This window comes from Fusarium redolens, assembly GCF_020744475.1.
Source record: "Fusarium redolens strain MPI-CAGE-AT-0023 chromosome Unknown BKA55scaffold_4, whole genome shotgun sequence".
Classification (NCBI taxonomy): Eukaryota; Fungi; Ascomycota; class Sordariomycetes; order Hypocreales; family Nectriaceae; genus Fusarium; species Fusarium redolens.
Window position 1 is genome coordinate 613,923 of NW_025763667.1, and position 20,459 is coordinate 634,381.

Consider the following 20,459-nt stretch of genomic DNA (forward strand, 5'->3'; position numbering starts at 1 on the left):
TGACTCTCAGACATTTCCCAACTTGGCAAGTATAACCACCAAGCAAGACTCCTCTTCTCCACAAAACAATGACGCTGATCTCTGGGGTTTCCCCAAAGTCCCCAGAAAGAGTGACAAGAGCTCGGTTAAAGAGAAAAAAGTGGTTCTTGGAATCGTCAGTGAATATAAACTTGTAATGCTCCCTGATGATCTGCAGTCCTTCTGCTTTTCGTTATCCTCTTTTGTTTTTATGAATTCCTGAGGACTGATTCACGATGAGAACTTGGTTTGGTCGTGGTAAGAAACTGCAGCGTGCGGTAACATCATGCTGTCTCTGCGCTTTTGTTCTTTATGGCTATGATCAAGGTGTCTTTGGAGGTATTCTCGAGAACGAGGATTGGCTGCGGCAGTTCAATGATCCTGGCGATACTTTGACTGGCTTCATTACTTCAAGCTACAATCTTGGTTGTTTGCTCGGCTGTTTCAAGAATTTCTTCGTTGGTGAAAAGCTGGGTCGAAGATGGACTATTTGGGTTGCAATGGGCTGGATCCTTGTTGGAGCTGCGCTGCAAGCAACTGCGTTTACACGAGGACATCTCATTGTTGGGCGAATCGTCACCGGTGTCGGAACTGGTCTCAAAACGTCTACAGTTCCAATGTAAGCCCTTTCTCCAGCATATCATCTCATCATACTGACATTATGTAGGTACCAATCCGAACTTTGTGAAGGCACAAAGCGAGGCCGTCTCGTCTCTGCAGAAGTCATGTTCGTCGGAATCGGCATCGCGTTCGCATACTGGTGGGACTTTGCTTTCAGCTTCGTCGGAGGGCCATTCGCTTGGCGCTGGCCCCTCGCTTTTCAAGCCGTTTTCGCATTTTGGGTCATCTTTGTCGTATTCGGTGTACCCGAGTCGCCGCGTTGGCTACTCAATCATGGAAAGAGACAAGAGGCCATCGAAGTCCTGTCAGCCGTTTATGATAAACCTGTTGATCATCCTGATATCCTGCGTGAAGTCGAATCAATCGAGGCAGCTCTGTCGATGGAAGCTGAAGCGGAGGGAAGTACTTCTTGGGCTTCGACTTTCAGAAAAGATAAGGTCAGCACGAGGTACCGCGTTTTCCTTGCTTGGTTCGTGCAGTTTATGAACCAAGCTGGTGGAATTAACCTGGTTGTTTACTATATCTTGAGTAAGTTGCAGTCATACTCTGGTTATTAGAGATTATACTAACACTGTCAGCTGTTCTGACCGCCAACGTTGGACTCGAGCACAGACTAGCCCAGATTATCGCTGGGTGCATTCAGCTAATGTTTCCGATTGGATCACTACTCCCAACACTGGCTTTGGACAAGATGGGTCGTCGGTCTACCATGATGTGGGGATCTGCTGGACTGTCGTTCTCAATGATGATGGTAGCTGCACTTTTATCTCAGGCTGATGATACATCGCGAGGTCGAGCATTTGCTGCTGGATCAGTAGCATTCTTCTTCACCTACATGCTCGTCTTCGGTGCGAGTATGAACTGCGTTCCGTGGGTCTACGTCCCCGAGATTCTCCCCCTTCATGCTCGAACCAAGGGAACTGCTATTGGCGTCAGTTCAAACTGGCTCTGGAATTTCACAGTGGTACGTCTTATTCCCTAACATCCTTCTCTGCTTCTTTATGAATAACGATTTACAGGTCATGATCACTCCTATTCTCATCAACCGTCTCCAATGGAGGGCATATCTCATCTTTATGACCACCAACCTCATTTTTGTTCCGATTATCTTCTTCCTGTACCCCGAGACATCTAATTTGGCTCTTGAAGAAGTTGACTACATATTTGCTCGTGGTGAGAATACTGTTCAAGTGGCCCAGGAAATGCAGAAGGAACTTGCCCTTCACGGACGTTTGGCGGATGATAGATACCCTGAGAAAGCGACAAAGATGGAACGCAAGTCTCATGAGAAGGGTGACGAGTTCGTCGAACACGCACATGCTTGAATTCTAGGTCTGAAATAAGAGCCCTGGGCTATTCGTTTCATAAATGACGGGACGGGCATATAGTGGCCCGAGAAGTCAGAATCGTTGGGACCTACGTATCAAATACAGATTACAAATTTAAACACGATAACGAAATCTAACATATGATGTCGTAGAGGGAATTGCTGAAGTCGGATGATAGATCGAATTCCAGGTATTCACTTCGAGATTGGCAGCTCTCAAGACGAAGACTATGAACTGGGATTTAGTAACATTTGAATTCAGCGGTGAGCACTGGTAGTGAAGGATTAATTAAGGGGAAGCTAAAAAGAAGGTGCTTGGGGTATTAAATTTTAAGCTACTTAATAGTAACTTTGTAGTCTGTAGGTTAATCGGATATCGGCACTGACAACTGAACTGCCGAGATATTAAGCTCTGAGATGAGACAACGAACAGGCATAATTCATATGCGCCGGACGACACGGACACCGATACGAACAAAATGAACTGTAATATGCCTAGCAATGGTGGTTCATCTCGTATTTTACATATATTAAACTTTAGCAGAAACCTTACTACTGGAGAATATATCAAAGGACGACGAGGATGAATGCTCTCTATATATTGTTCATTCTCCCTTTGGCACTCCTTTCATTCCGAGCTGGCCTTTAGTTTCATCAGCTAGTTCAACAAGGGAAACTCAACTTGCTCTCTTTTTACTGACACTCAGCGCCAGATGTAAGTACTCTTGATAAATCCCCATAATCGGTACAAGAAGCGACAATACTGAAGTTCAAGCAGCTCTATCTGTCTTTCCATCTGCCCATCATGTTCGCACAGGCTGTCCTCCTCATTGCCTTGGTCTGCAAAGTATCAGGCTCACCCTACGTGGTCACCAACCCAAAGGACCTACAGAGCACCTGGTCCAGCCATGATTACAACGCCACACACGAGACCGTGCCCGGTAATGCGATCCGATGGGAGTTTACCGTGAAAGGAAGAAACGGTGTACCAGACCCAGGAAACTTTGCAGCCTCATGCCACGGCCTGCAGGTGATTTCGGATGACCTCGATCTGAAGGGAAAGCCTGACTTTGAGCGCTGCAACGATACAGCTTACGAGGCACGCCAGTACTTCTCTGAGCAGTACACGACTGTCGAGGTTCGGCGCACTGATTATCCTGATCTTGGGAAGGAGGTGCAGATCTCTGCTACGGCAAATTATACTTCGACCGACGACAATATTGTTAATGGACACTTGAACTTTGGCAATTTCCAGACATCTTTCATTTCTACACCTATTGAGGGTTAGCATTGCGTTAGACTCCGTTATCCATAATTTGTGCGCAGAACGAACATCATGCTTTAGATATCTCATAGGCGCTCAATGTACATCTCCCTCTTCACCTGCAACGTGATGTCCTTCGTGTGTGTATGTTCATATATTGTTCTCTGTATTTCATTGAGCAGACCTCTTGAAGCTCAAGAATGGAAATGTCAACTTTATATGTATGTTGACAATAGTCCATCGTATAAGGTGGCGAACACGCCAATCTCAACCGTTGATCCATTGATGGTCATCAGGAACCATATACCATACTGTTCAAGCGCAATCTTAAGATACCCCGATTTCCATCTCTCAATATTCAGAACAGTCTCAATTATATCCCTTAAGTCGCCAGAATCATAACTCCCGGCATTCACTCCGAGGATCGCTTATCTAAGAACCTTCCCCAACCCACTAGTTACCCCTCCCTCTTCCGCCTTCGGATAAAGCACCAGCTATCGGAAAACGATTTTCTTGATCAACTCAAATTACCTTCTCGTTTTGAAACAGCACGCCGTTAATATTGAAATCCTTTTCTATCATTTTCACCATTCAATAAATTTGCAGCAATGACCACTTACCAGATTCGTGAGGTTGATAACCGTGTAGAGGGGCGTCTCGCTCTCGTCACCGGAGCCAGGTACAACATGCACCCTCATGATCCATTCAATGCTAACTATTTTGAGTGGTGGGATCGGTTCAGCTATTGCCAGAGCTCTAGCAGCAGAGGGCTGCGATGTTGTACTCCACTGCAATGCCAGTCTGGTCCGTCTACCAAACCCACAGAATATCTCCTACTAAACAAGGTTTCTAGCATAAAGTCGAGGCTCTATCTAAAGAACTAACATCAGCCCACCCCGGTCAACTCTTCCCTTGCATCTCAGCCGATCTCAGTTCCCGCGATGAAACTCGCGGCTTGGTCGACAAAGTCTTTCAGGACTCTAGCATCTCCGCCAAACATAAAGCAGTATCTATTCTCGTTGCAAACGCTGGCCTCGGTAGGCGTATTCGAGATATTCAGAACATCGAAGAAGATGACTGGGATTCGGTCATGGAAGTCAACGCGAGGAGTCAGTTCGTGGTGACGAAGGCTTGCTTGCCTGCTATGAGGACGCAAAGTTGGGGTCGTGTGATTCTTGTTGGGAGTATTGCGAGTACGGGTGGTGGAATAAATGGTTGTCACTATGCCGCCACGAAGGGCGCCTTGAGGTAAGAGTTCTGTTCTGTGAGGTCTGGGAAACGAGTGCTAACGATAACAAGCTCAATGGGCAAGAATCTTTCAACTGTCCTAGCTGGTGAAGGAGTCACTGTCAATACTGTGAGTCACAAAGAAGTTGTTTCAACCAGATGCTGACAGAAGGCTTAGATCCTTCCTGCAATGATTGGCTTCACAGACATGATCCCAACGCCCAAGGAAACGTGAGTGCTCTCTGCAGTCTGAAAGTTGCCCTAGATAGACTGACCCGAGACCTCAGAACATGGACAAGAAAAACCGATCTGGAGGAACTCAAAGAAACAGACCCAGGCCTGGCCATTGCAGCAAGCGTCCCTGTACGTCGTCTGGGCCATCCTCAAGAGGTTGCCAATATCGCTGTCATGTAGGTGCCGTAGCATCCCAGTTCTTGAATACTCAGCTGACAAGTGAAAGGATGGCAAAAACTGGATATCTCACTGGACAAGATATTATCTTATCAGGTGGTCTGAAGTAGACCAATGATTTCTCATGGCTTTCTGAGCAAGACTCTATTGGTTCAGGTGCTTTAAAGAGCAAAAAGAACATACAACACCGGGGATTCGCTGGTCGTCACCGACCCAACTACTAATCCGGCGCTTCGCAGCTTGACGATGGGGGAGCGGACGGGACCCCGTATTCTCTACGAGCTTTGGTCGTATGTGGTTGGAAGCCTGAGTAATTTCAGTTATAGAAGAGAAATCAGACAGGCCGGAGGAGTAAACAGCAATTACTCTTGGTGTTAGATGTTTCCTTTTCACAGTCAAGATATAAAAAGCGTGTGTTGATTCACCAACATATTTGCCTATGATACAAACTGAGTATACAGTCTGGCAGTTACTTGGGGATGTCTTTCACCGAACTGAGAAACTTTCACGATGTCTTGAAACATTGCACACCACGGAGATACTAAGCAAAAAGTCAATTGATTGGACCAGTCAATTCACAAAAGGTAAATCTGGAGCGACGCAGGCCTGATTCGAACAGACGCCTCCGAAGAGAATAGATTTCTAGTCTATCGCATTAGACCACTCTGCCACTGCGCCTTGATGCTTCCTGATTGGATGAAACCTTTGCCCGCAGTTTGCAATATACCCCTACCAAAACCCCACTGTCTTTCTATTATCCTCATCTTCATCGCTGTTGATGAGGTTTCAAGACTTATTTCAGCTGAAAACCCTCAAAGCCATTCTTAGTGCAGTTTTGCAGTGTCTTAGTATACGTTGGAACGCCGCCAAGGTAAATCAAGCACTCGCGTGGCTTGCCTGGGATATTATCTCCCATATACCACTGGAACAAGTTAGCCACCCTGAAACCACTCGAGAGAGTGAGTAACTTACCGATTTGGTGCTGGGTAGAAGAGAAGCACTAGCAATGCCCCGGACCTTTGCTCCCCACTCAGCCTCTGCGTCTTGACAGGCTTCAATCTTATGACGGCCATGGGTCGACATGTACTTCATAACCTTGATAATGAACTCGCCCTGAGACTCAGCGCATGTTGGGCCATTGCACAAGGCCGTCGGTGCTTGAGGCCCGTATGTGAAGAACATATTGGGGAAACCAGCAACAGCCATGCCAAGGTACGTTTTGGCGCCAGTCTCCCACTTATCAGCTAGTTTTACGCCTGAAACGCCGCTGATGTCGATATCTTTCAGACCACCAGTGATGGCATCGAAACCCGTTGCGCAAACTACAACATCAAACTCCCACTCCTTCTCAGTTGTTTCGATACCACGTTCTGTGACTTCAACAACTGGCGTGGCGTTGACGTCTACCAAGGATGCATTGGGTTGGTTGAAAATCTCGTAGAAACCATTCTCGAGAGAAATCCGCTTACAGCCGAAACTGTATGGTTGTTTTTCCGGAGCCAGAATCTCTTGGAGACGAGGATCCTTGACGCGAGATTGAACCTTGGATTTCCAGAACTTGTAAGCTTCTGCATTCGCGTCCTCTCGAAAGATCATGTCTTGGTAGTTTGCAAGCCAGAATTTGAAGTCGCCATGAGACCATAAGTCTTCATATACTGCACGACGTGTCTCGGGATCATCGCTAAAAGTGTCTCGGGGATAAAAGTTGAAGTCGAATCCACCAAAGCTAGCGTGTCGACCTTTGAAAACCTCGGTATAGCGATCTTCAGAAATTGGCTTCTCATCGCGAGAGTATTCGATCTGCTTCATGGGTAATGCCATGTTAGGCGTTCGCTGAAATAGCACAAACTCGCTTGCAACCTGGCTAAGCTCTTGTGCGAGCTGGACGCCTGTCGAGCCTGTTCCAATGACAGCAATCTTCTTGCCTTTGAGATCAGGTTCTTTTGCAGGCCAGTACGAAGGATGGATCCAGAGACCACCAAACTTGTCGATACCCTTCCAGTCAGGCGTATGTCGTTTGGCTGCGAATCCAGTATTCAAGAGTAAGTATCGCGCAACAAATTTCTTGCCGTCTTTACTTTCGATTTCCCATCTATCTGCCTCTTCGTTCCAAACAGCCTTGGAGATATACGTGTTGAAGAAAGTGTCCTTGCGAAGGTCCCATTTATCAGCAACGTATGAGAAGTACTCTCTGAGTTCAGCGCTGCCAGGGAATCGTTGGGTCCAGTTCCAGTCACGCCACAATTCGGGATCCGAGAATTCGTAGTGCGGAATGGCGCTGTCAACTCGAGCGCCTGGATATCGGTTCCAGAACCATACGCCCGCGTAGTCAGAGGCCATGTCGACGAGTTTGACATTGTAGCCTTCTTCACGAAGGCGCTTGAGTTGGTAGACACCACCGAACCCGCCGCCGACGATGAGTGCGTCGAGAACTGTTGTGTTGACGGTCATTTTTCTTTGCTTGTGGTGAGATAGACTGAGGATCGCCTGTTTGAGATAGAGATTTGGTCGACAGTGAGATCAGAAAGCTCAACTTGTGTCAATCTTGATCGAAACTGACACTGTTACTTGTTTATTAATGCTTTCGGTATTGAGTTCTACTAAAGGTATATATAACTGATCTTATTCCTCTGAATATCTCGTCCTTTTGCTGTCTTCGGAAGAACTACAGAATCTAAAGAATCTTGGAGCATCGGAACTTAGTCCGGAACACCAGGTCATGCAGCCTGAGCTTCGGCTGCCCGCCATATATATCTAGCACGCTAATATTCACTTCCATGTGTGTTTGAATCAAGTGATAAGCATACCCGACCAAGCAATGCCATTACGTTTCGGCTCGGATGTGATGTTTGCCATCGGTATTTGGGCAATACATCCGAAGAACCTACTTGAGGGTTTGTTCCGCGGAACAGTTGGCAATCTTCCGAAGGAACAGTATAATGCCGATAATCAGGTCTTTTAAACCGAAAAATCGTATTAGCCGAAGAATTAAATAAGAATAAACATTAATAAAGAAGGCTTCCTCCATAAGTGTTACACTCAGACAGTGCGCGCTCCGGAGTGTTCCAATCAAATCCAGTCTTCAACCAGAGACAATTCATTCATTTGATCAATAAAAACCAAAGGCATCCAATATGTCTTACGCTGACTCATGGCTCAAGGTAAGCTACTCTAAAGACCTATCTGTTATATCCACTCACCTGTACAGTTTGAAGAGTCTCTGGGCGGCACTCGCCCCGTTCTTAGGGGCTCTGCGGAAGAGATGAGGAGTCAGTACGACGGACTCAACTCGCTCCTTGCATCTCAATCTCCTCCTTCTCCAGAAAATAAGTTGAAGATCAGTGATGGGGAAGTAGCTGGGGTTGTATATCGGACCTACACACCTTTTGGCTCTGAAACCAAGAAATTGCCCATCGGTGTCTTCTATCACGCTGGCGGTTTTGTTGTAGGAGATCTTGATGCGGAGGATAGCTTTTGTCGAAACATAGCACTCAAAGCCAATGTGGTTATTCTGAGTGTTGGATACAGATTATCTCCTGAACACAAGGCTCCGACACATTTAGAGGACGCAGTAACTCTTTACGAGTGGGTAAGTGGGATATCGAGTTCCGCCTTATCCATGAGAGCATAAAGACAAAGACTTACTGACTACTTCTGTGCATTAGGCTTACAACAATGCCGAGATCATTGGCGGCGATTATTCCAATATGTTGACCATAGGCACCTCAGCTGGCGGTGGGCTTTCGCTTGCAGTTGCTCGAAAGGTGATCCTCGGTCAAACCACCGTTCCTCCTGACACTATTAAGGGAGTTGTTGCACTATGCCCAGTGGCTTTCCACCCACGAAACATCCCGACAAAGTTTCAGGCGCAACACTCGTCCTATAAGGAAAACAAAGACAACGTACCCATAGTGGATGAGGAATCTTTGTTGCAGATGTTCGACAACACAGGCATCAAGCCTGACGACGAGAGCTACTTTCCACTGCTGGATGATAGCTGTTTGAAAGTGTTCCCTCGGACATACATCGTAACCTGTGGCATGGATCCACTGCGGGATGATGGAACGGTCCTTCATGAAAGTCTCTCCTCTGCAGGGGTGGCTACCAAGATTAACCACTATGGTAATATGCCTCACTGTTTCTGGATAGTTCCAACCCTACCCGAAACTGAGGTGTTCTTGAATGAGTTAATAAGCGGAGTTAACTGGACCATCAAAGCTGGTAATTAGTTCAAGACGAAGATATATATGATTTTTAAGTATTTTATAAGACTGCATCTCCTTGTAATATATCAGCTATATCTTGAATACATAAAACTCATCAGGTCTTACGGAGGGCCTGTAGATACTTATATCATAGTCCAAATGCCAGATCGTTCGCTCCTAATGTCCCTTCAACTTCAAAACTACATACATCCACAGTTGAGAACAAAGGGAAACTATTATCAAAAGACTCAAACTCAATAGTCGTAGGCGTGGGAAGTGAGAATGCCTCCAAGGCTTCGTGGGGTAACATGCCCATCAGTCCACCGTCCACGTCTCCGATGGATTCTGCAAATGACCAAGAATCAAGGATTTCCTCACTGTGACTGAAAATACTGAGAGGCGTTGGCTTTGCCTTTTCATGAGGATTCGGTGTCTGTGGCCTAGACCCCTCATGCACAGTACCAAACAGGTTCCGCACAAGAAGGCTCTGCCTCTCCATCTTCCGACGTGCCCTCTCATCCACGTATATGTTGCAAGCTGTCTGTAGATTATCGATGGTCTGCAATGCACCCTTGGCAACAGGATCATGGGTACTGAACCGAGTCATCAAGGATCGTACACCCATCATGCTTTTCTCAAGAGGGAAGATATGATCCAAGTCGTTAAAGTAGGCCGTTCCAAGTACCAAAGCTGCAACAAATAGAGAATTCACGACAAATGGGAGACGTTTTGGGATCTCCCGGTTGTCTCCCATTACTTTCAGGAGGTCAACTGTCCGTACAGCAGAGTCAACGCAGGAAAAGGCGAGGACTTGATCTGGCTCAGTTGCAGCAGTTGGAGGTTCGCACTGACTCATGTCCTGCGACGTCTTAGACATGTGCTTAGAAGTGCTTTTCGTCAAGGACGGTCGAGCAAGAAGCATGATTGTCCAGTAATACGCTTCCTTGAGGTGGCAGAGACCGATATTTGGTGTTTCCTTCCCATCGGCCTCGTCAATGAATTTCGATGGTTTAATGCTATCAGTAGCCAGACCCAAGGGAAACCTATTCGCCCATTGTCGATGGTGTTCACTGATTCGTTCCAAGTGGCTGTTTAAGACTTTTTGCGGAGAGTAGATATTGGTAAGGATGTCTTCGAAAATAGCGCAGAGATCATTGGAGGCCGAGTAATTTCCGTCGATGCCTGTGTTTCGAGTTTCGTGTGTTGATGGCGGACGACCAAGTGATGCGCTCATGAAGAGATCCAGAACGCGGAGGACTTTCCACAGCCTCTCCCGTAGAAGGTATTCGGATTGCTTGAAATGTTTGTTTATATCGTGTCGCTGAATGCCGAGAGCGTATGCGGCGCGGACAGCGCTGCCGAGGTACATGAATGCAGCGTTCCGGCGTGATGCACCTAAGAGGTACATGGTGATGAGAATATTAGACTGGACGGCGGATATGCTGATGTCGTCCATGATGATGGATGAGGTCAGGAAGCGTCCATAGTTGAAATATTGCTCTGCTTCCCGGTCTCTGTTCTCGGGACAAGTCTGGGCCCCAATGGCAAGTACGAGAAAGAAAACAGCTGCTGAATCTTTTTCCTCTGGTTCATTTGAGCCGACTTGGTACCAAGATGTCAAAGACTTGCTTATTTCTCCTTCGTCGAAGAGGTTGAGCACACAGCTCGTTGAGCGAAAGAACCAGGAGAGTAGATAGCGAGCCTCTTCCTCCTCGGGCATAACCGGTGTATCATCCATGATGTCGACGAACCATGTGGAGCTGTCCGACGGCTTGGCCTCAACCATGAGATGTTGCAGAGCATCCTCTGTGAAGGCACAGGGACCGACTGAGTCACGAACTAGACGTCGGACGATTTGCAGAAAGGACAAGTTTGCTGCGTCACCAATGAAGACGAACTTCCCGTGGCCATCTTGTACGAGCGTAGAAAGCTGCGGACGATCTGTGTGGCCTCTGTGTAAATCATGTCCTAGCTGGCTGCTGACTTGAGACAGAGTCTGGTCAAAGACTTCTATGGAGGAGACGCTTGGTGATACGGAGTCCTGTGAATGGTCTCGGCTAGATGCAGGGTTGACGCAATTATGGCGGACGTTCCGTACTCTTCGCTTGGATGTCGGATAAGGGGTAAAACTGCATTCGGCATCTACCCCACGAGTGATGCAACGGCCACACGGCTGACGACCGTCACAGCGCTCTTTGCGACGCTTGCAAGTGTAGCAGGCGTTGGCGCATCGACGCCTTTCACTGTCTTTGAGTTTACGAGAAGGCATTATATTTTCGTTGTTAGATGCAGAAGTAGAGACTGGAAAGGACAGTACAGTCAAGGCTGTTGGGGACAAACAACATTTAAGTTAGTACACAATGGGACATGTGGGAGACACAGATTGCGGGGTTGGATGTCCCTACTAGGTACGCTAAAAGACGCGAACCTATTAAGATAGATTGATATCTAGTTACGGATAGTTTAGGCTTGACTAGACGCGGCCACGTCTGGAGAACCCGGTAGCGGGTTGAGTTCTGCTACAATCTATATGTATGGCATCGTGTGATGAGCATATCCATTATGACCTCTGTCAAGTGCAGAACCTCTATTTGTGATTCTAATGTTGTCCAAGCTATATATCCTGCAACTTTCTCAATAATGACATGCAGTGTGGGAGAGGATAGCAGTCCATACGACAAATGGAACTACCAGTAGAACTGCTGCTTGTGGCTTACTTCCAAGGGACCTCCGAGGAGTTGGTCTAGGTCTCCGAGTTACAACGTTTAGCTTTTCCCCAAAGCCTTTTAAGCGCATTTTAAACTCCACAGACCATCAAAATAGTGAGGTACATGATTTAATAAGTTGGTAGTGAATGGTTCAGTTCGCAGGAAGATCATTTACGGAGATGATGTGGGGGAGTAAAGACAAGCTTCAATTCTCTCGGCTCAACCGAGGTGCGGTGTGTGGGGTACAGTAGTCTACCCCACATTCATCGGAACCCATTCTATTGCTGCCCCAGATCCGATCCGATGCAGAACAGAACAGTACAGCCGATGGCGAGCATTCTATAGACCATTCCATGTTTGTCTCAGAACATGGCTATGTTTGATGAGAGACTGAGCTGTAATAGTGTGCTAATATTTCTATCAACTCTTGCACATAGTCCTACATACTTATAAGTTATTGCTGCTTACATATGCTCCCCAACATTCCTGAAGCCTGCCCTTCTCCATCAGTACCTGCCAACTTCTTCTTCAGCCAGGGAATCTCCTCCAAAGAATACCTATACGCTCTAAAGAGCGCATTCGACTCCCCAGGGAATATCTTGGCAGTAGCTTGATCAGGATACGGCGCAAAATGCGGGTTGATAAATTCCCAGCAAACATATCCATCCTGGGTGACTTCAAATAACCGCCCAAAAGCACTTTCACAGAGTAATGTGTTTCCGTTCGCCAACCTTTGCGCACTACCCATAAAGGGTGTGAAGAAGTTGTGCATCTGTGAGCGATCACGATATTCCCAGACGATCTTCTTGGTCTGTCTGTCAACTTGGATGGCGCGGGTGTAGGTGATAGATTCGCCGTTGCGGAAAGCGCCATTGTCAAAGATGAGAATGTTGCCGTTGTCAAGTTCAGTGGCGTTATGTTGTTGAGCAAGAATTTCTGGACCGAGTTTCCAGACAATGTCGCCGGTAGATCTCTCGATGATTATGACGGCTGATACTGATCTGAGAGATGCGAGAATATGTTTGCCGTCGCGCATGGGGATTACTGAGTTGATGAGTGGATAATGCTCTCGCGTGTAGTGAGGTTGGAGCGGGTATTCGTCTCGTGGAAGTCGCTCTGAGACTTTCCATTGCCAGACAAGATTGCCGTTCTCGTCAACTTCATTGATGGTGTCGGCATAAGTGATACCGTCGATCTCGCTGCCCGGGACACCGCCGATAACTTTGGCCGAGTCCTCAGGAGACAGAGCCTCAAGACCCGTATACAAAAAGCGACCATCGCCATAATGATACTGATCATGATGACCCAAGTCATCCGTGAACTGACGAACCACTTTTCCATCTGGGTCAAGCTCACTCATGACACCTCCACCATATTTGTTGAAGAAAGGAAATGGAAATGGTCCTCCGTCTTTGGTGGTAAGCTCAGTTGTTCGAAGGGTATTGACAGCAAGGTTTCCATTGGGCAGAATTCTAGCATGACGACCGATTCTTCCCGGGAGTTTCCATGAGTGAACTTCTTTGCCGTCAATGTCGACAAGGTGAGCTATGTCGCTGGTCAGGGGGCAGAAAAGGGTGTAGCCGCCGAAGGACTTATCCTTGTCGACACCTGTGAGGCCAACGCCACGTCTTTTTAGTGTGTTTTGTTCCATAGCTAAAGCTTGAAGCTTTTGGCTTCGTGTTGATGGTAGTTGTTGGTGCTTGGGTCTTGGTTGGTGATAGTTTCAATACACTGTTAAGAGAGGTTGGCTTGTTTGATGGCTTATCCAGTTCGAAAACAATACTTAACACTCCGGACTTTCATCTGTACTTGTATACAGCTCTCCTATTGTGAAATGATATCTTTAAAATAAATATTGGCGTGATATTGCGAAAACGTCAACCCTACGGCATCCCGCAGGCTTACCGTCGGGATGCCGCCGGGATGCCGCCGGCTGATAACGATCCGACGGTCTCTTCTTATCACCGCCGGCGCCATCTCATCTTATCAAGTCTTCCAATAGGTTAACTCAATTCAGCACGCCATTATCGTCGCCATGGTATCTTCAACACCATACAGATCTGGGCATATCGCTTATCAGGACATCATTATTGCTTTGGCAGGGAAGTAGTATATAGACTATAACAACGTTCGATATCATCATGTTAGAAACCACAATTGCCTCGAGTTCCAAGATTATTGTATTGGGTTTAACTCCTCGTTACAATGAGTTCCTTTTCTGAAAAGAGTCAGCCGGTTCATTCCAAGACTTCGGAGCATGATGGCGATGTTATTCAAGATGAAGCCATTCATGTTCCAGGTTACGATCCTACCCTTACCATTGAATCTGGAGAAACCAGAAGAGCATTACTCAAAGTTGACTTCTTCATTCTGCCCTTCATTGTCCTTTGTTTCTGCTTTCTTCAATTCGATCGTACCAACATCGGCAATGCCCTGACAGATACACTTCGAACTGACATCAACGTCGATAACTCGGACATTAACCTTGCGCAAACTCTCTTCACAGTCGGTTTCATCGTTACAGAACTGCCCTTCAACATGATCAGCAAGTACATGGGACCAGAGAGATTCCTTCCCATCACCATGTTCCTCTGGGGCATTGCTACCTGGTCTCAAATCTTTTTGAAGAATGCACACGGTTTGTGTGCAGCTCGATTCTTCATTGGTGCACTTGAGGGTGGTTACATCCCAGGTTTTGCTCTTTACATCTCGCGATATTATACCAATCAAGAGCTTGCTTTGAGGTATGCCATCTTCTGGGCATCAAACAGCTTTGCTGGTGCTCTTGGTGGGCCTTTGTCTATTGGTCTTCTTTCACTTCGTGGAAGAGGTGGACTTCATGGATGGCAATGGCTGTTCCTAATTGGTAAGTAATACACTTCTTATCCATGACTCAAAACTAATAGACAGCAGAGGGTGTCTTGACCTGCTTCCTCGGAGTCCTCGCATACCTATACTTCCCCCACAACGCCGCGAAACCAAAGACCTTCTTTGGCAGATCTTTTAACATCTTCACCGAGCGCGAAGCATCCATTATTGTCACCCGTGTCATCCGCAACGATCCTACCAAAGCCCTCCGATACGGCCAACCAGTTCTGCTGTCACATATTGTCGATACCTTCACTGATTGGAGGCTGTACGGACATCTCGTTGCTGGCCTTCTCTCCATGGTCATGATCTCCCCGATGAACACATACGCACCCTCCATCATCAAGTCTTTGGGCTTCACATCCCTTCAAGCCAATGGCCTCAACTCCGTTGGTAGTGTCTGTGCCTTGGTCTGGTCTGTGACTTTGGCGTTCAGCAGTGATCACTTCCGCGAGCGTGGATTCCACATCGCCCTTGGCTATCTCTGGGGGGCTGCTGGTCTGCTTTGGCTAGCCCTTGCACCCGATAGCGTTTCCAAGTGGACTTTGTATGGCGGCGTTGTCTGGACACAAATGGGAATGGGCTGTGTTCAAGCTATCAGCGCTGCATGGCTTACGACTAAGATGCAGGATTACAAGAGGCCTGTTGCCCTGGCTGCTTATGTGATGAGTATCCAGCTTGCCAACTTTCCTGGTAACCAACTTTTCAGAACTGAAGGTATGCACAAAGCCCTCTCTGTACCAAGTCTCAAACTAATTGCAACTAGATGCCCCTCGATATACGCGCGGTCTGAGTATTGCTTCTGGTTGTGCTATTGCTGCTGCAGTTGTTATTCTGATCTGGAAGTTGCTGTACCGACTCTTCGACAATGGCGATGCTGGTGTTGAGGCAAAGTTTCAAGTTGCTTCAGAGGAGACTAGGAGTGAGATTTAAAAACATCATTTCTTGTGTTATAGTATAATTAATCTAGGTTATACTTTTGCAGACCGTTCATTATGCCTTGTCGTACCTGTCGTGGCCTCTTGGTGTCACAAGACTTAAGATATTACATTAAGGTAATAAAATAAACTAATCAAACAGTGTACTAAGTTTATTATAAACTACCCTAAAGTATCCTAATTTTATTTAACCCCTTTTATTACTCAGGAATTTAGTCCTAGGTTTTCTGCTACCCTCTAGCGTGGCTATGTATTTGAGTTATGACCGTGAGTTAATAGGAGCTGCTTGATACATCTTCAGCAAGATCCAACAGTGAGATGCCCAACAGAGTCAATTAACCTTGCGAATATTCACATTCAGCCTCCGACTACACCCGGATTTTTATGCCTAGCTCTGCTCCTCATCAACCTCCATAGAAAACTCCAAGTTGTGAATGCCCACCGTCTTCCGCCATTCCTGCTCAGTCTCCTCAAAGATCTTGGGGCCTCCTCCTCCTGAGAGTCTCAAAATCGGCTCCTCAGGGTCGTCAGGATACCCGGTGCAGAAAACAAGATTCGTGTACCACGAGTCTTTGAGCTCTATAGAGAGATATTCCGCCTTTGGCATGCGAGATACACATCGCGCCGCCGCCACAAAATATTCGTTCACCACATCGTCAACGGGATACATACGACGCCAATCGGTGGCGTTATCTGCTGATCGCCAGGGTTTATGGACAAGGAGCCGCCTCCCTGAGGGTGAGATATCATGTGGAGTGAGGACGAAAGCTTTGAGGCTTGGCCAGTAAGGGTCTTCAGCTGTATCTGACTCTGATGGCCAGAAGATAGTAGGTTCGATGCTCCCCTCAAAGGAGAAATCTTTCAGTCCCTCTCTTTGTGAGAATCGGTATAGCTCTCGACTCAAAATATCTTCTTCTGCGCCGACAGGAGCCAGGGCATCTTTCGGCAAGGATGGTCTCACAGAGTAATCGAGGTCGAACTGATGAATTGATGAAGGCAAACCATGCAACGACCGTCCAAGGTCTAACGAGTATTTTATGTGAGAAAAGTCCAACATCTTAGGTATAGTTTAGCTAGACTTACCATTTCTCTCGTTTACTGAATCATTCGATCTTCTTCCAGACGTCAGACTCAGAGCAAGTGATCTCAGACGCGACATCGTACCCGCTATTAAGCAGATAGAGCGTGGAGAATAGAAAAAGCGGTCAAAACCATCGCTGAAGAACAAATGTCGTATCATGGGCACTTCTGGGAGACATGTGTTGATGCTCTCGAAATTGTCCTGGACGTGGTCTTCCAGTTTACTCAGATATTTGGGTCCTCTGAGAAATGCGGAAGGAATAGTAACGAGGAGTTCGACGAGCGGCTCCTCTTGCAAAGGTATTTGAGCGAGTAACTGTAGAAGAGGCAGAAAACCCGAGTCAGTTTCGGGGCTTACTGTTGGAGGAGATGCTTCATCTGGTGATGGAAACGAGTAATCGAGCCGACGAATATACGAAAGACGCCTGGGGGTGAGAATGCCGTTCTCAATTGCATAAGAGACCGACTCTGAGGTCAACTTGAGCTCACGAAATGATGCTTCTTCAATGAGAGGTTGCCAATGGCGACATAGTGCTGCTAGATGTGCGAGACAGCGTATTGGAGGTCTGGTTTCGTCGTAGAATTTAGCTGGCGAGAAATACTCATATGGTACAAGGTGTGAAATGATATTAGATATGATCTCTGGGGCTAGTCGGTCCATTTTAGTGGTGAGTTTGTGATGCGTGGGAAGAGGAGAATGGTAATCATGATGGATTCAAAGAGCAGAAATTGATCGCGGAACGGAGCGGAAAATATCCGTGAGTCACTTGTTGGCTGCTGCCTGTTGGTCGACAGGAGTACGTCCAGGTTAGTGTCGACAGGCTACAATTTCTTTTGATGAATAAATAGAAGGTATTGAAGAGTGTTGATAGAATTAGATAAATATTGTTACACAGAAGCGTCTGTATCTGAATGTACCTGAGCCCATTCCGGCCACGATTCCAACCCACCATCTGCATCAAACATTTCGGAGCCGATAAAGTTAGGATATAAGAATGAAAGATCAGGTGGTAATGACAACTCTTCTGCGCTATAGATAACACCGGGGTTATCAGGTAGAGTACCGGAAACAATGGGTGTTGTTGGCTGGAAGTCAGGTCGAAGTTTTTGAAACTGTGCATAGACGATATCACCGAGGATATGCGCAGCGTGACAAGGTAGCCCAATCGTCTTGAACCAGTTGATAAGCTTGAAGACAAGATTATCCAACTCGGCAGTATCATAATTTGCTGCCCGGAGCTTTGCCTCGTAGGTATGAACGATGCGACATAATGTCAGTGCGGAGAAGCTGAGGATGTGATAGATATGGTCCGTCAAGTGACGAGTACGATCGTCTGTTGTGTCGATGGCGAGATTGATGATGATTCTTGAATGCTTGATCATTTCTTTGAGAACAGAACTGTGCATAACTGATTTGGGTGACTTGAGGGACTGACAATGAGCCAGCAGGTGAGCGAAGTGGAAGCCCATTTGCAGAAATTGCGATCTGGGCTCATCTGAATATGATTCGTTAGCGTTGATATTGATATTTGAGGAGAAACTGACTGAAAAGGAGCATCCAATCCTGTTGCCATGCTTGAAGAGCGAGTTTGGTTCCAGCAAGGTCAATCTGGGCAACTCCACACTTGTTGTAGATAATCCAGTACAGTTGAACTTCTGCTCCCATCCTCGCTTCGTAGTTATTTACCTCATTAGACTTGACGAAATTGACACATTGGTCAACTTGTGCTTGAGTCAGTAGCGAATGCCTGCGAGTCCCGACGCAGTACCTGTGCCATAGTCAACAGATGTCTCTTGAGAAGATCCTTCAACGACCTACTGAAGATGAGCGACACAAAGGTGATTCCACAAGCACCAAGCGTCCATATGCGAGTCATCAACATGCTGAGGCGAGCCTGGGCGGATAACTTGCATAAAGTGAGGGCTCGCGAGTGCTTGCTGAATTGCATAGCCCGTAAGTAACCAACTGTCAATACTCAAGGGAACTTGGCCTATAGTCGTCGACCAGAGGCTTAGTATAAGTACAGCCTGAAAGAACTCTAAAGTCTGCGGAACCTCCAGTAACGATGTTGTGATGAGGCGCTTCGATTCCTCGAAAAGCCTGGGGGCGAGCTGATCTGCCAAATCCTGGGTCATGTGCCGGACTGATATTAAGAAGATGCTGCATAATAGCAATGGAGATTTTCGGACTTGTAAGAGGAGTCTGTCTGTTGGGATGTCTTCTGGAAATCTGACCCATCTGCCATAGTGAAGATGGAATCTGAAACTTGTCAGTTATTCAGTAGCCAGCCGAAAAGAGTGATAGCTTACAGTCCTAAGAGTGAATGGGCTGTTGATAATGAGACAAGACCTGTTGATATAGCGTCTGATTGAGGTCCTGTTTGCGCAATCGCTTGCTCAGGCGAGTGAACTCCTGCATCGGTTGCTGCATCTCGTATTAAAAACACCGGAGCCGGGTCAAGCTCTGCAGAAGGCACTGGTACCTCCACGAGTGAAGTTTTATCTTGATTAGACGAGCCAGCAATTTCGTCAAGTTTCGAATCAAGCTTATCGACTAAAGCGCTGACTGTTCGCTCGAGTCTTTCTAATCTACACGGACCGTCAATGATAACTCGTCATATCTGCGATAATACAAACCTATCATCGACTGAGCTTCTTCGACCTTGAACGACTGGATTTACAAGTCGATTGTCTCTTTCTTGATGTATGGGTGGTTGCACCGAGTGTCGAAGGTCATTATGAAAGTCTAAGGAGCATCGTTGAGATAAGGTCTTGCAGCGCAAACAAGTTCCATTGGAGCTGCCAGAAGGGTAACAGCGAGTTTTGTATTTGCGACACAGATCACATGCTTTTGAAGCTCTACCAGATCGTATAGGAGGCATATTAATGACCAAAGATCTGCATGCAGGAAACACATTTTGGACATAGATAAGGAGTTCAATGGCCTATCGTGCCTTATCAGTAGATATGGCGTGCTAGAACGATCACGTGGAAGCTACTCAGATGTAAGTGACATCTCGACCACGACCTTGCGAGTTCTGAAAATGTTCTACCAGAAGATTTACTTTTAGTATTCGTGGGTTCTGGATGCGTGCAGATTTGCCAGTCCGTGGAGAGCTCGAGCACGGCTAACAGGTTGGGGATTGATTGAGTCGTGGAAACTCATACAGGCTCAAGTGAGAAGAAAGATTACGTTAAGAGCTTGATATTCTTGAGGCTGAGGTGAAGTAAAAAGAGAAGCCAATGGGGCTATCATAAGATTAGTATAGGATACCATGTTTCCCCCCGATATTGTCTGGAATACGCCAAGTACAGAATCTGTTTGGCTCTCGTGTTATGCAGCAAGGTCTAGGGTGGCCAGGGCGGACAAAGTGAGAGGCAAGGTGGGAAAACAGCCGAAGATCAGCCACGGCCAAGCACCCCACTACGGGACCTTTAAATTTTGCGCGGATCGCGTTCCTTCTCTTCTTCTTTTTCTTTTCTCCTTATGACCCTCTTCATTCAAATAACCGTAAGTCCTCACCAACGCACAAACAGCTGCATTTTGACACGTCGCTAACATTTATTTTGCAGATGATGAGAACCGCGTGTTTAATATGATGCAGTGCCTCCTCTCCGGACCTCGAAACCCTCTGCCTCTCGGGGCAGCTTAAGCGGTTTCGTGGCGAGGTGAGGTTGGTACCATGAAATGGGCGTTCGACACAGACCTTGTTACAAGCATCGGACGCGATGGAAAAAAGCTCTGACTTATTATGAATGAAAGAGAGGATTCTTGTGGTTCGCGCTGCTGGG

General features: G+C 46.8%; 10 protein-coding genes and 1 non-coding gene across 11 annotated transcripts; 5 read left to right on the top strand and 6 right to left on the bottom strand.

Annotated features, from left to right (window-relative positions):
- The first annotated feature begins 92 nt into the window (after positions 1 to 92).
- On the top strand, positions 93 to 2,053 carry BKA55DRAFT_637121 (general substrate transporter). The gene is made up of 4 exons (XM_046197048.1): positions 93 to 637; positions 686 to 1,167; positions 1,218 to 1,603; positions 1,659 to 2,053. Exons 1-4 carry the CDS (start codon positions 255 to 257, stop codon positions 1,962 to 1,964), a joined length of 1,557 nt encoding a protein of 518 aa, XP_046052732.1. The 5' UTR covers positions 93 to 254; the 3' UTR covers positions 1,965 to 2,053.
- A 718-nt stretch (positions 2,054 to 2,771) lies between these two features.
- Positions 2,772 to 3,254, top strand: BKA55DRAFT_686433 (uncharacterized protein; the record flags this gene model as incomplete). The annotated part of the gene is made up of 1 exon (XM_046198938.1): positions 2,772 to 3,254. One exon carries the CDS (start codon positions 2,772 to 2,774, stop codon positions 3,252 to 3,254), a length of 483 nt encoding a protein of 160 aa, XP_046052733.1.
- Positions 3,255 to 3,838: 584 nt separating this feature from the next.
- On the top strand, positions 3,839 to 4,978 carry BKA55DRAFT_505343 (uncharacterized protein; the record flags this gene model as incomplete). The annotated part of the gene is made up of 7 exons (XM_046187180.1): positions 3,839 to 3,909; positions 3,956 to 4,034; positions 4,084 to 4,478; positions 4,530 to 4,602; positions 4,636 to 4,688; positions 4,745 to 4,867; positions 4,918 to 4,978. The coding sequence occupies 7 exons, from the start codon at positions 3,839 to 3,841 to the stop codon at positions 4,976 to 4,978; spliced, it is 855 nt and encodes a 284-aa protein (XP_046052734.1).
- Positions 4,979 to 5,464: 486 nt separating this feature from the next.
- On the bottom strand, positions 5,465 to 5,546 carry BKA55DRAFT_t89. The gene has a single exon. It is a non-coding gene; the product is annotated as a tRNA-Ser (tRNA).
- Positions 5,547 to 5,661: 115 nt separating this feature from the next.
- Positions 5,662 to 7,319, bottom strand: BKA55DRAFT_535874 (uncharacterized protein; the record flags this gene model as incomplete). The annotated part of the gene is made up of 2 exons (XM_046189749.1): positions 5,662 to 5,790; positions 5,841 to 7,319. The coding sequence occupies 2 exons, from the start codon at positions 7,317 to 7,319 to the stop codon at positions 5,662 to 5,664; spliced, it is 1,608 nt and encodes a 535-aa protein (XP_046052735.1).
- Positions 7,320 to 8,002: 683 nt separating this feature from the next.
- On the top strand, positions 8,003 to 9,097 carry BKA55DRAFT_504689 (Alpha/Beta hydrolase protein; the record flags this gene model as incomplete). The annotated part of the gene is made up of 3 exons (XM_046187116.1): positions 8,003 to 8,029; positions 8,077 to 8,457; positions 8,534 to 9,097. The coding sequence occupies 3 exons, from the start codon at positions 8,003 to 8,005 to the stop codon at positions 9,095 to 9,097; spliced, it is 972 nt and encodes a 323-aa protein (XP_046052736.1).
- Positions 9,098 to 9,137: 40 nt separating this feature from the next.
- BKA55DRAFT_559893 (uncharacterized protein) lies at positions 9,138 to 11,543 on the bottom strand. Its single transcript, XM_046192031.1, has one exon. The coding sequence runs from the start codon at positions 11,340 to 11,342 to the stop codon at positions 9,222 to 9,224; it is 2,121 nt and encodes a 706-aa protein (XP_046052737.1). The 5' UTR covers positions 11,343 to 11,543; the 3' UTR covers positions 9,138 to 9,221.
- A 549-nt stretch (positions 11,544 to 12,092) lies between these two features.
- BKA55DRAFT_559895 (ASST-domain-containing protein) lies at positions 12,093 to 13,575 on the bottom strand. The gene has a single exon (XM_046192032.1). It carries the CDS (start codon positions 13,430 to 13,432, stop codon positions 12,236 to 12,238), a length of 1,197 nt encoding a protein of 398 aa, XP_046052738.1. The 5' UTR covers positions 13,433 to 13,575; the 3' UTR covers positions 12,093 to 12,235.
- Positions 13,576 to 13,801: 226 nt separating this feature from the next.
- Positions 13,802 to 15,582, top strand: BKA55DRAFT_637131 (major facilitator superfamily domain-containing protein; the record flags this gene model as incomplete). Its single annotated transcript, XM_046197049.1, has 3 exons — positions 13,802 to 14,647; positions 14,695 to 15,366; positions 15,416 to 15,582. The coding sequence occupies exons 1-3, from the start codon at positions 13,987 to 13,989 to the stop codon at positions 15,580 to 15,582; spliced, it is 1,500 nt and encodes a 499-aa protein (XP_046052739.1). The 5' UTR covers positions 13,802 to 13,986.
- A 139-nt stretch (positions 15,583 to 15,721) lies between these two features.
- BKA55DRAFT_559897 (uncharacterized protein) lies at positions 15,722 to 17,376 on the bottom strand. The gene is made up of 2 exons (XM_046192033.1): positions 16,671 to 17,376; positions 15,722 to 16,610 (listed from the first exon to the last, which is right to left on the bottom strand). The coding sequence occupies exons 1-2, from the start codon at positions 17,326 to 17,328 to the stop codon at positions 15,976 to 15,978; spliced, it is 1,293 nt and encodes a 430-aa protein (XP_046052740.1). The 5' UTR covers positions 17,329 to 17,376; the 3' UTR covers positions 15,722 to 15,975.
- A 119-nt stretch (positions 17,377 to 17,495) lies between these two features.
- On the bottom strand, positions 17,496 to 19,585 carry BKA55DRAFT_559901 (uncharacterized protein). The gene is made up of 5 exons (XM_046192034.1): positions 19,305 to 19,585; positions 18,978 to 19,256; positions 18,487 to 18,927; positions 18,213 to 18,436; positions 17,496 to 18,163 (listed from the first exon to the last, which is right to left on the bottom strand). Exons 1-5 carry the CDS (start codon positions 19,547 to 19,549, stop codon positions 17,556 to 17,558), a joined length of 1,797 nt encoding a protein of 598 aa, XP_046052741.1. The 5' UTR covers positions 19,550 to 19,585; the 3' UTR covers positions 17,496 to 17,555.
- Positions 19,586 to 20,459: the final 874 nt, after the last annotated feature.

What these genes read in the sequence shown, in the direction of transcription:
- BKA55DRAFT_559893 (XM_046192031.1), bottom strand. Translation starts at nt 11,342, where the DNA reads ATGCCTTCTCGTAAACTCAAAGACAGTGAAAGGCGTCGATGCGCCAAC.
- BKA55DRAFT_559895 (XM_046192032.1), bottom strand. Translation starts at nt 13,432, where the DNA reads ATGGAACAAAACACACTAAAAAGACGTGGCGTTGGCCTCACAGGTGTC.
- BKA55DRAFT_637121 (XM_046197048.1), top strand. Translation starts at nt 255, where the DNA reads ATGAGAACTTGGTTTGGTCGTGGTAAGAAACTGCAGCGTGCGGTAACA. An exon ending in GGTTGTTTACTATATCTTGA is followed by an intron (nt 1,168 to 1,217) that starts GTAAGTTGCAGT and finishes TAACACTGTCAG; the next exon opens with CTGTTCTGACCGCCAACGTT. An exon ending in GGCTCTGGAATTTCACAGTG is followed by an intron (nt 1,604 to 1,658) that starts GTACGTCTTATT and finishes AACGATTTACAG; the next exon opens with GTCATGATCACTCCTATTCT.
- BKA55DRAFT_559901 (XM_046192034.1), bottom strand. Translation starts at nt 19,549, where the DNA reads ATGCCTCCTATACGATCTGGTAGAGCTTCAAAAGCATGTGATCTGTGT. An exon ending in AGAAGCTCAGTCGATGATAG is followed by an intron (nt 19,257 to 19,304) that starts GTTTGTATTATC and finishes CGGTCCGTGTAG; the next exon opens with ATTAGAAAGACTCGAGCGAA. An exon ending in GCCCATTCACTCTTAGGACT is followed by an intron (nt 18,928 to 18,977) that starts GTAAGCTATCAC and finishes GACAAGTTTCAG; the next exon opens with ATTCCATCTTCACTATGGCA.
- BKA55DRAFT_559897 (XM_046192033.1), bottom strand. Translation starts at nt 17,328, where the DNA reads ATGGACCGACTAGCCCCAGAGATCATATCTAATATCATTTCACACCTT. An exon ending in TTCAGTAAACGAGAGAAATG is followed by an intron (nt 16,611 to 16,670) that starts GTAAGTCTAGCT and finishes AATACTCGTTAG; the next exon opens with ACCTTGGACGGTCGTTGCAT.